Source organism: Dendropsophus ebraccatus, chromosome 9 (assembly GCF_027789765.1).
Source record: "Dendropsophus ebraccatus isolate aDenEbr1 chromosome 9, aDenEbr1.pat, whole genome shotgun sequence".
Classification (NCBI taxonomy): Eukaryota; Metazoa; Chordata; class Amphibia; order Anura; family Hylidae; genus Dendropsophus; species Dendropsophus ebraccatus.
Genome location: NC_091462.1, coordinates 38192388 through 38204634, shown reverse-complemented (window position 1 = coordinate 38204634; position 12247 = coordinate 38192388). Strand labels below are relative to the sequence as shown.

The window sequence follows — 12247 nt, the reverse complement described above, 5'->3', positions numbered from 1 at the left end:
GTGTGAAACTGAATATTACTGTCCAGGAATTGTTATAAGCCTGAATTATTTCATTTTTTTCCTGTTATTTTAGTGTAGCATACTATAGTCATGGGCGTAGCTACCATAGAGGCAGGGTAGGCAGTTGCTATGGGGTCCGTGAAGGAGGGGGGCCCGGAGGGGAAGGTAAGAGCGTGTGTCCTTCTGCTTAACCACTTATGTATTGCAGCGTGTAAGCGACCCAATGTTTACTTACATGCTGCAACACAAAAAAAGGGTTAACAAGCAGAAGACTGAGATCCCTGTTTCACTGCTCTGATAACCCCTGACCTCTGTTCTCCAGTTGGCAATCAAGTAGGAAAGGAAAATGTGCAGAGCTCCTTGCAGAGGTCAGGGGTTATCAGTGCACGAGCAGTAAAGCAGATATATATAATTATATACACACAGTGCTTTGTGTTGTGCTTAGGGGAGGGGGGCCCCTTAAAACTTTTTGCTATGGGGCCCCGTGAATCCTAGCTACGCCCCTGACTATAGTGTTTATAGAACACCATTCTACTTCATGTATAATGGATTTTTTTTTTAGCTGTATAAATCTTCCACCTGGAAAATACGTGATTTGATGTGAATTTACAGTCTATAGGGAATAGATCCCAGAGGCCAGGAAAAAGAGTAAGTAGCACTATAGACATGTCAGATGAAGACAGTGTTACTGTCACTTTAAAAAAAGGAATAAGGATATTTAAAAAGAGACTACAGCCAGTAGTGGACTATAACAGGGGCGTTTCGGGCGGCAGCCCGGGGCCCTGAGCTCCTGGGGGGTCCATGACCACCCAAAAAGACTTTCAGTGGTGTACTGTCTCCTGGCTACACTTCCACCATGATTTGCAAAAAATCACAGTTTTTTTTAATGGCAATTTTGCACAAATCAGGACATTATGACATTATCTGTCCTGTACTATGAACGCCAGGCTAGTGCTGCCATAGTTACAGTGGGGTGGGGGGGCCCAGGCTTGGTGAACAGCCCGGGGCCTAAGTTAAAGTTAATCCGCCCCTGACTACGGCACTTAAAAACCTTTCATATAATACATAATAAACATCTTATTCTTACCTCTCTGCACTCCCCTGGTGTCCTCCTGCAGTGTCTCCAGTTCCCCTGCTAACTGCGGCTACTTCCACTTCCACAGACAAACTCTTCCCTGCATTGAGAACCACTGGCCACAACGCTATCCCGTTTCAGTCAGTGATTGGCTGAGCAAGCTGTCACTGCCAAGATATGGCAGTGGCACAAGTAGCGGTAGCTGCAGTCAGCAGGGGATGCGGAGACACTGGAGGGGAGCATGGAGAGGTGCATAAAATGTTTGTGTTTTATATAAGGGCAGTAACAAATAGAAGGTGCCACATAAAGCCTTTAAGTGGCTGTTTGACAACACCCTTTGGGGTATCTTTTCCCTCAAGTAAGTGTTTGAATGAAGCCTTAGGGTCCTATTCCACAGAGAGATAATTAGCCGATTATCTCCATGGAATAGAGACAACGATCAGCCGATCGTGTCATCTGCTGATCATTTATTTAGGTTCAAACCTAAAATCACCGGGCACTGACCGAGCATCGCTCCGTGGAATAGCAATGCACGGTGGGCAACTGACGATTCCACAAGCACCATACTTTACCTAAGCATGTTGCAGGTCTTCTCCTGCCCTCCTTCCTCTCGGCCCCGCGCGCAGCAGCAGCTTCGGTGCTGCCTGTCTTAGCTGACAGACTGCTCAGCCAATCACTGGCCAGGACCATCACGGCCAGTGATTGGCTGAGCGGTCTGTCAGCTCAGACAGGCAGCACCGAAGCTGCTGCTACGCGCGGGACCAGGAGCAAGAAGGAATGCAGGAGAAGCCTTGCAACATGGTTAGGTAAAGTAAGGTGTAACAAGGGCTACAAGTCGGATCAAACACAAAGCCACACAGTAAAATACTGGTTGTGGGGCTCTTTAGGCCAGGTTCTAAGTTTTTGGGATAGGTAAATTTTCATTAGTTCTTGCAGGATTGGATAATGTTGCATAAATTCAGGGAGGAATTCCAGAAGCACAAGAGAAGTTTTGTATATGAGAGTATAAAGAGGTTGTCTAAAGTGGTGGAGCAGAGGTTGGAATTTGTGAGTAAGAGAAAAATTACTGTGTAATAAAGTTGAATTTATCTAACCTTGATAGTATAAAGTGAGAATTCTGAATAGAATTCTTTGTTTGGGCAGCTACTGGGAGGGGTGTGTTAAAAATAAGTGAGAGATGTTAAAGGGGTATTCCACTGAAACATAACTTTTCATATGTTGCTGCCCATGGTGAGACTAACATATCATTCCATACTTGTTATTAGCTATTCAGTCTCCTTCTCCCAGTTCTGAGCTGCTGCTTTCTGCTGAAGACACAAAAAACTGTGTGTGAGCTTTTCTCTCTGTCTCCCCCTCTCCCCCCTCCCCTCCAAGAAGGCTGATGTAAACAAGTCCCTGGCAGGCTTTATCTTCAACTTTGTAGCTTCTTTGTAATGCTGGGAGGGGGGTTAATCTGAGGTCAAGTTGCTGATGAACTAATTGTGATTATCCCTCCTGGCATTACAAAGTTGGTACAAAGTTACAGATAGGGACTTGTTTACATCAGCTGTCTCAGAGGGAGGGGGGAGGAGGCAGAGACAGAGAGAAAAGCTTACACACAGATTTTTGTGTCTTCAGCAGAAAGCAGCAGATCAGAACTGGAGGAAGGAGACTCAATAATAACAATATGGAATGAATTGTTAGTCTCACCATGGGCAGCAACATATGAAAAGTTATATTTGAGTTGAATATATTAGATATGTCATCTAAGACCACTGGGAACAGTGAAATCTAGTAGCCTCCTGTCTCCTTGGGTTTGGCATGTTGCATTTTAACTGCCCAATTCCTTTGTTCTTAAAGAGAACCAATCATGGATGATAATCAAAAAAAATTTTTTCCCTAATTAGATGTATTTCATTATTTTATTAATATTTGTAAATATAATTGATTATTTTTTTGGTTGCGTTTTTAAAATATTTACTTTTTACTTTCCTGTCTCGCGCCGGCTCTTTTTAAAAGAGCCGGCGCGAGACAGGAAGCTCCCGTCATGCAGAGCGGCAAGGCCGGGCGCCGCCATCTTAATGACGTCACTTGCGTTCCACCGCTGGAACGCAAGAGACTAAATCAAGATGGCGGCGCCCGACCATGCTACAGCGGACCAGAGGATCAGGTTAAGTATAAGATACAGACTGCAAAGGCAGTCTGTGTCTTCATAAATAGACAAAATGAAGATACAGACTGCCTTTGCAGTCTGTATCTTATACTTTACCTGCTCCTTTGTTCCGGAGCATTAATGCTGGCCGCCGCCATCTTGATGACGTCAATTGCGTTCCAGTGGTGCGTTCCAGCGTGACGTCATCAAGATGGCGGCGCCCGGCATTACTTCACAGAAGAGGAAGAATTAGGTAAAGAATAAGATACAGACTGCAAAGGCAGTCTGTATCTTCATAGATAGACTTAGGGAGAGAGGACCTTTGATAATAGGGATAGTGAATTTTAGGTGATTGGTTCTCTTTAAAGGACAAGTGCCATGAAAAACTTTTTCCCAGTAATTGAAGCACATTACAAAGTTATATAACTATGTAATATGCTTCAATCACCTATCTGCCTCCTTTCCCTGTCTTTTTCCCCCCCTCCACCCCCCACCAGGAAGTGTCCTGACTCACACAGACCTAATTACTGTCGTCACTGTCACCAAGCTCTTCTCTCAGCTCCTTCTCCTGTTACACTAGCCTCCCCCCTCCCCTGCCTTGTCAGGTGACTCAGCTTGCTCAGCTCCCATTGGCTGGACAACTGCAAGCCATCACTTGGACTGGGGAGGGGGGGCTGCTGTAACAGGACCTAGAGCAGCCCTCCTGCTGATGACTCATCCTCACAAGAAGGAGCTGCCTGATGACGGTGACGACAGTAATTAGGTCTGTGTGAGTCAGGACACTTCCTGGTGGGGGGTGGAGGGGGGAAAAGACAGGGAAGGGAGGCAGATAGGTGATTGAAGCATATTACAGAGTTATATAACTTTGTAATGTGCTTCAATTACTGGGAAAAAGGTTTTCATGGCACTTGTCCTTTAAAGGGGTTATCCAGTGCTACAAAAACATGGCCACTTTCTTCCAGAGACAGCTCCACTGTTGTCTCCAGCTTGGGTGGGGTTTTGCTGCTCAGTTCCATTGAAGTGAATGGAGTTTAATTGCAAACCGCACCTGAACTAGAGACAAGAGTCGTGTTGTCATTGAAAGAAAGTGGCCACGTTTTTCTAGCACTGGATAACCCCTTTAAAGAAAAAATAACCTGCTATTAGGAGGTATTTGCTCCTCTCCCCATTCAGGACACATGTACACTCGGTAGGACTGAGCTTGCTTGTGTATGGGGGGGGATCAGGAGAGACACCTATCTTCATTCTATCAACATCTGTCTTATGTGTATAGCGAGCTGTGAGCAGCTGTCAGTCTGTATATTGGTAGGCCACTGAAGAAGACATTGCAGTAGTTTAGCTGCAATATTATTTGTGTAGGTAATATGAATTTGGTAATAATCTGTGTAATAAGGGATGCATATATAATATATGTTTACAGAGCTTATTCCACTAGCTTTATTTTCATGCAGATAAGTCATTACTTAACAGAAGAGTTCAAGAGAGATGGGAAAAAGCGGGATCCTTCTGTGCACGGACGGATATTAACAGATATATTCCAGAAAAATGACCATGACAACGACGGCCTCATCTCAGCCCGGGAGTACAACGTTTACAGACACGATGAGTTATAATCCACGATTCCCTGTGTGTCCATAATAATCTATTCAGTGTGCTCCATCACAGAAGAATAACAGTAGAGAACAAGATAACATAAATCCGCAACCGTAATTATCTGCGCTTTTTTACATGTAGAATTTCGGTTGCGAATTTGTGTAAATCTGGACCAATGTGTCAATCCAGCCATAAGGTCCATTTCCATGTACACGTCTTTTTTCAAACCACTCCTGAGTATCGGATGGACTTACATGATATATGTGCCACCCTTTCCTTTTTCATAGTTACACATGTGTGCCCAATGTAAACTTTAGACAAGCGCTATTTACCTGGACCAATAACAAGAACGATCCTTTATGCACATACAGTATCTTACCAATTTTGACAAAAAATATATGATTACAGCAATTATAGTTATGTGTAAACTGGTCTTAAAGGGAAACATCAGCTCTATATCATGCTAAGTAAGTTCCTTAATATGAGTTATTTTTATGGCTATGGTCACACATAGTATTTCCGTCAGTCTTTTTTCAACCAAAACCTGGAGTGGGTTAAAAACATAGAAGCTGTGCCAATCTTTCCATTATAATTTTGCCCTGTCAGTTCCACTCCTTGTTTTGGTTAAAAAAATACTGCTCAAAAGACAGATGAAAATACTATGGGCAGGCGGGATTTCGAGCAGAGTCCGCAGGGTAGGTTCCACTCTGAATTTTCTCTGTTTTGCTTAGTGTGAACGGGCCCTTAAAGAGAAAACATTTCATTTATACATGGGGGGAATTCTAGGACCCCTATTGCACTGCAAATCTTCCAGCAGACATAGCCTGTAGTCAGCGGTTCACTGATAAGTCACAGGCTGCAGTACACAGGACTGATGGATAATGCTGCACCGTGAACATGTCTTCAGATTCATGTTAAAAACGAAACATCTGTAATAAGTGATTGTTTTACAACCAAGGGTTAAATTAAAACAATACAGCTTATAATATTGTCTTATTGTGGAATTGTCTGAGACAGGATATGATGTTGTATCTGGTATTGTGCAACTCTAGAGGTGATCCTAACACATTGTGCCCTACGGGAGATATTCTGCAGAGCAACTCTGAACTGTAGAGAATATATCAGACGCGGCACTCACCGGTAGGCTTCTCTTCCTTCTTTATTAAAGTTTGGACATTACACTTGCAGGTGACGGAGAACAGACATAGACATGTATTACAGCTATGGCTGTTTCATGCGCACACTTCCTCCAGCTGGGTACACACAGCTCGCTGACCTCACAGCTAAGTGGGCGGTCTCATCGGTTCTGGCATGCAATTAACAATTAAAGGGGACATTTATGAAGACCGGCGTACTTGTGCACCAGTCTTAAATTAGGCCCCGTCCTCTTTCCCCAGCCAAATTCTCTAAGAGGCACATGCCTCTTAGTTAATTCAGCCGGTTGGAGGCGCCCAAACTGGCAAGTAGACGTAAATCATGATAAATGAGGGGCGGGAGGAGGCCACACCTCCTTCCTGCCTTGCTGTGCCCCTCCAAGCCCCCACTGCTCGCCGCGCCTGCCTCAGTAAGGGTATGTTCACACTGAGCAAATGTGGCGAAATTCCGCAACAGAACTCTCCGCCACGGGTTCCCTCCTGCCTCAGTGTCAAACGTCGTCTCTATGGGAGGGTTCACACCTCCGCTCTCATGTCAATTCTTTGAGCGGAGAGCGGAGGCGTGTGAACCCTCCTATAGAGACACTGTTTTTACACTGAGGCAGACGGGAATCCGCGGCAGAGAGTTTCGCTGTGGAATTCGGCCACATTTGCTCAGTGTGAACATACTCTTATACTGGAGGAGAATGAGCTCTAGTCTTGTATACATGACTCAATCAGTGACGTGGTGACGCCGCACAAATGATACCTGGATATTGCTTACTTTTGGATTATGTGACAGTCACAAAAACTTCTTGATTGTCAGCGCCACATCCACTGTTTACACAGGGTAATATGCATCTTATAACAAGGATGTTATCGGCTTCACAAAACTAGACGAACCCGTCTCCTTATTTGTTGGCGAATCACTGACCCCTTCATGCGCGCTTGTTATTGGGAACACATATTCCTACAAATACTCATTTGCCTGTTAATGGTACAGTGTGAGAGTGCCTTTATATATACTCCGTAACATGCAGCCTTCATGGTAAAGGGACTGTATGTTTATATACAGCACACTCAGGATTAGTAAATAGCAGGGGCTATAATGGGGGCAGAAGCTACAAACATACTATGGCCCTGGTGTCTGTGAGTACCTGAAGTAAGAAAATACTATAAACAGCACATGGTAGGTGGGGACCCTGGTAAAGATTTTCATTGGGATTTAGGAGCTGTAAACAACATTTCTGCTACACCGATCTCTTTGTATGAATTCTTCATTCATAGACACTTTGCATGTAAACAGCACAGTCCTTGTAGTAGCAGCCACCGAAGTCCACTCCTGGGACATGGATAGGTACAGACTATATATTACAAACCCAATTACAAAGTTTCTTAAAACCTATTAATTTCTGCAAAAAATAATTTCATGACAGTGACTCTGTGACAGTGACAGTGATATAGTGAACTATAGTAACATAAGGAACATATACAATTGCGGGTGATTCTATAAAGGTAATCAATGATATTAGTTTCTTCTATATATGCAGACTTTTTATTTAGCATTTGCTGTTTATATTCCCAAAGTTTATTTTTACTTCTAGTTGTTTTATTTGTGGGTTAGGCCGGGTTCATACTAGCTTAATACAGATGCATATTTGCATTCCTATTAAAGCCGCATGTTCCGGCCTGACCATGAGTCTAATGACCTGAACTGATGGTTGTGAGTTCAGGTTATGGGATCCATGGTCAGGCCAGGACTTGCAGCTGTAATATGGATGCAAAAATTTAGCTGTATAATGTTAGTTTGAAACTGGGCTTAACCCTTTAAGGACATGGCCCATTTTCGTTTTTACGTTTTCGGTTTTTCCTCCTTGTGTTTAAAAGGTCATAGCACTTGCATTTTTCCACCTAGAAACCCACATGACCCCTTATTTCTTGCGTCACTAATTGTACTTTGCAATTACAGGCTGAATTGTTGCATAAAGTACACTGCGAAACCAGAAAAAAATTCAAAGTGTGGTGAAATTGAAAAAAAAAACGCATTTCTTTTATTTGGGGGAAATGTGTTTTTACGCCATTCGCCCTGGGGTAAAACTGACTTGTTATGCATGTTCCTCAAGTCGTTACGATTAAAACGATATATAACATGTATAACTTATATTGTATCTGATGGCCTGTAAAAAATTCAAACCGTTGTTAACCAATATACATTCCTTAAAATCGCTCCATTCCCAGGCTTATAGCGCTTTTATCCTTTGGTCTATGGGGCTGTGCGAGGTGTCATTTTTTGCGCCATGATGTGATCTTTCTATCGGTACCTTGATTGCGCATATACGACTTTTTGATCGCTTTTTATTACATTTTTTCTGGATTTGATGCGACCAAAAATGCGCAATTTTGCACTTTGGGATTTTTTTGCGCTGACGCCGTTTACCGTACGAGATCAGGAATGTGATTAATTAATAGTTCGGGCGATTACGCACGCGGCGATACCAAACATGTTTATTTATTTATTTATTTGTTTACTTTTATTTAAAACCTGGGAAAAGGGGGGTGATTCAGACTTTTATTAGGGGAGGGGGATTTTTACTATTAACAACACTTTTTTTTTTTTTTTTTACACATATACTAGAAGCCCCCCTGGGGGACTTCTAGTATATATACTTTGATCTCTCATAGAGATCTCTGCAGCATAGATATGCTGCAGAGATCCATGAGATCGGCACTCGTTTGCTTTCGGCTGCTGCAGCCGGAAACAAACGAGTGCCGAGCCGAGGACGGCGCCATCTTGGACGCGTCCCCGGCCGGCATCAGTAACGGAGATCGCTCCTCCGGGACAAGGTCCCGGAGGAGCGATCTCCCCCACTAGACACCAGGGAAACGTTGCCTCCGGTAATCGGAGGCAGCTGTCAACTTTGACAGCTGCCTCCGATTAGCTAATTAGCGGGCACGGCGATCGGACCGTGCCCGCTAATAGCGGCGGTCCCGGGCTACACGCGGCACCCGGGATCGCGGCACTTCAAAGCGGGGCCGCCGCGCGGCCCCGCTTTGAAGTGCTAATGAGGACATAGGACGTACCGGTACGTCCTATGTCCTTAAGAGGTTAAAGGGGTAGTGCAGCAAAAAATGTTTTCTTTCAAATCAACTGCTGCCATGAAGTGCCAGAGATTTGTAATTTACTTCTATTAAAAAATCTCAAACCTTCCAGTACTTATCAGCTGCTGTTTGTCCAGCAGGAAGTGGTGTTTTCTTTCCTGTATGACACAGTGCTCTCTGTTGCCTCCTCTGTCCATGTCAGGAACTGTCCAGAGAAGGAGCAAATCCCCATAGAAAACCTCTCCTGCTCTCCAGACTGGAAATAATACCACTTCCTGCTGGGCATACAGCAGCTGATAAGTACTGGAAGGCTTGAGATTTTTTAATAGAAGTAAATTACAAATCTCTGGCACTTCATGGCAGCAGTTGATTTGAAAGAAAACATTTTTTGCTGCACTACCCCTTTAAGCTCAGCGCTTACTTTCTCCATGTTCCCAGCTTGCTGCTCTGCACTGTATAACACACACAGACAGGGAGCATTGGGAGGGGCTGCCTGAACGATCCTTAGATTGTTTGGGTGGTTCATTAAAGTCAGCAGCGTTCTGCTGCCACCACTCCTATTACATGGAGCGACATGTAGCAGACCATTGCTGATCTTTCAACATGTTGAAAGACCTTGATCAACAACCAACATCATGCATGCCGCCTGAGCATTGCCCTTCAAAATGTGCTATTACACAGAACTATTATCAGCCTGAACAGTCGATAATTGGCCAAGTATGGCCGATAATCGCTCAGTGTAATAGGGCCTTTATTCTTAGGGTTCTATTACATTTGGCAGGTAACAGCCAATGAATAAGCAGGTGCCCATTTGTCAGCTAATCACACACTTTTCACCCTGTGTAATAGGGTATGTTAGGCCAAAAATGACGCTCATAAAGGGACCCAAGAACAATCAATCATGTGACCCTGCCCACCTAAAACTGAGCCCTGTTATCGGCAGAGGTAATACAGCCATCAATCTATTATAGGTTTTGGGTCTGACCTGATCAGGAGCACTGTACATACAGGTGTGTCTTGTTCACTTGAAGGGCTAAACTGCAGTACCTACCGGGCACACCTATATGTACAACACTTCCCTAAATAAACAAAATGGACAGCCCCTATAGTCTACTGACTGGTGGAGATCAAACCCCAAATATCTTACATTCATTTGCATTAAGACAAGACACCAAAGCTTTAGCTGTCCATCAATAATGGGAATTGTAGTTTTGCAACAGCTGGAGGGCCATGAGTTTGACACCTGTGATGTAGGGTGTTTGGACTGTCAGATCGTTCAGCATTTAAATACCAGTTGGATGCAGCCCTATGGAGTCCAGGAAAACATGGACACAGCCATAGGTCAAAGGCTGAAAAGTCGCATACTCGTGTGAGATTAAAACCACTTGGATTCATATGGAAGTGCTGTCTCTATCATCTTTTTTTGGATTTTTATACCTACCTGGGCTGGTTTTCTGTGCTGCTAAGAATTATTCGGACTGACTACCACTTTAGGCGTTCTTCAGATATGTCATTGATGTTCAGTACATGGATCAATTACATTGGTGCCTCTATAGCACTGCTTGAAATTTATTAGATTGGACATATGAAACGCTCTATGTAAATGGCCATTCATCCAAGGACTCTTTACAGTGATTTAATTCTGGAAATCATTAGTTCCGAGACCAGACTTCACCAAAACAATTATCTCACATGTATTTATGGTCATTTTAGCCTTGAATCGATAGGAAAAAGTTATGTACAACCACCAATTCTAAAGGGAGCAGATTCCCACTGCCCACACTTCAAGCTCCATATAACAGATGCAGTATGCATTTTACAAGTAGGTGTCTGATCCGGAGATTGGAGCTTTATAAACATGACAAAAACAAAGCTGTTATTAAAACTACATTTAATAGACATAGCATGGTAGAAACAGCACAAACATGTAGCACACCAAAAACTCATACAAAACATCTACAATTAAAAGGTAGAGTGCAATGAAGTTCATTAGATCATATAGACACCAAGGAGCAGAAGAAACACAACTCTAATGCATAGGTGTAAAATTTATGACTCTCCAGCTGTTGCGAAACTACAAGGCATGATGGGAATTGTAGTTTAACAACAGCTGGAGGGCTGCGAGTCTGACACCCCTGCTCTAATGTGTCTAAAATTTTTACAACATACAGATTTGCTCAGGATATTCATTGGACCAGTATCATAAATAGCAGGATCACACTGATTTAGGGACAGAATCTGCTTGTTTTCTAATCTCAAACTGCATCTTGTTATTTTCAATAGGGATTTATGTAATAATTTGCAAATCCATGTGTGGGAAAAAGTCACCTATTTACTAGTGAAAACCGCGTTGGGTAGCCTTGATGTGAATGAGCCCCATTGTCTGGGGAAGTAAAATATGCCTTGGCTTCCTGCCGTATATTTACAACAGAAAAATATGGTAGTCATTCACATACTGGTGTCACCTTTCAATGTATTCCTGTTTGTGATGATAAGGAGGGCACCACTGGAAAGGGAGCGGGAGGGGGGAGGGGATTGCCAGTGGGTCTTCGCGTGCTCAAGATAGTGCCCAGGGAACGGGTTATGTTCCTTATATTGTCCCATATTGTTCCTCTAAATTTTTATTAAAGTATTGTATTGCCCCCCAAAAGTTATACAGATCACCAATATACACTTATTACGGGAAATAAACAAAAAGTGCTTTTTTCCCTGCACTTACTACTGCATCAAGGCTTCACTTCCTGGATAACATGGTGATGTCACGACCCGACTCCCAGAGTTGTGTGGGCTGTGACTGCTGGAGAGGATGATAGCAGGGGGGACACTGAGGGACACAGGGCACTGGAGGGACAGTGAGCATTTCTCTGCCATCATCCTCTCCAGCAGGCACAGCTCTGGGAGTCGGGTCGTGACATCACCATGTTATCCAGGAAGTGACATCACCATTTTTATCCAGGAAGTGACATCACCATTTTATCCAGGAAGTGACATCACCATTTTATCCAGGAAGTGAAGCCCTGATGCAGTAGTAAGTGCAGGGAAAAAAGCACTTTATGTGCATTTCCTGTAATAAATGTGTATTGGTGATTTGTATAACTTTTGGGGAGCAAAACAATACTTTAAAGGGAACCTGTCACCCCCCGTACCGGGGTGACAGGTTCCCGACCCCCCGTTAGAGACCCCTATACTTACCTCATCCCGCCGGGTCCCGCTTCT

At 43.6% G+C, this 12247-nt stretch overlaps 1 protein-coding gene across 2 annotated transcripts in view; it reads left to right on the top strand.

Moving 5' to 3' along the window:
* FKBP7 (FKBP prolyl isomerase 7) overlaps positions 1–5785 on the top strand; it is a 72539-nt gene extending 66754 nt beyond the window's left edge. For both annotated transcript variants that reach the window (XM_069983024.1, XM_069983023.1), the window contains exon 5: positions 4658–5785. In XM_069983024.1, the coding sequence (XP_069839125.1) occupies positions 4658–4819 (162 nt within the window). In that variant the 3' untranslated portion in view covers positions 4820–5785. The remainder of the gene's footprint in view (positions 1–4657) is intronic.
* Positions 5786–12247: the final 6462 nt, after the last annotated feature.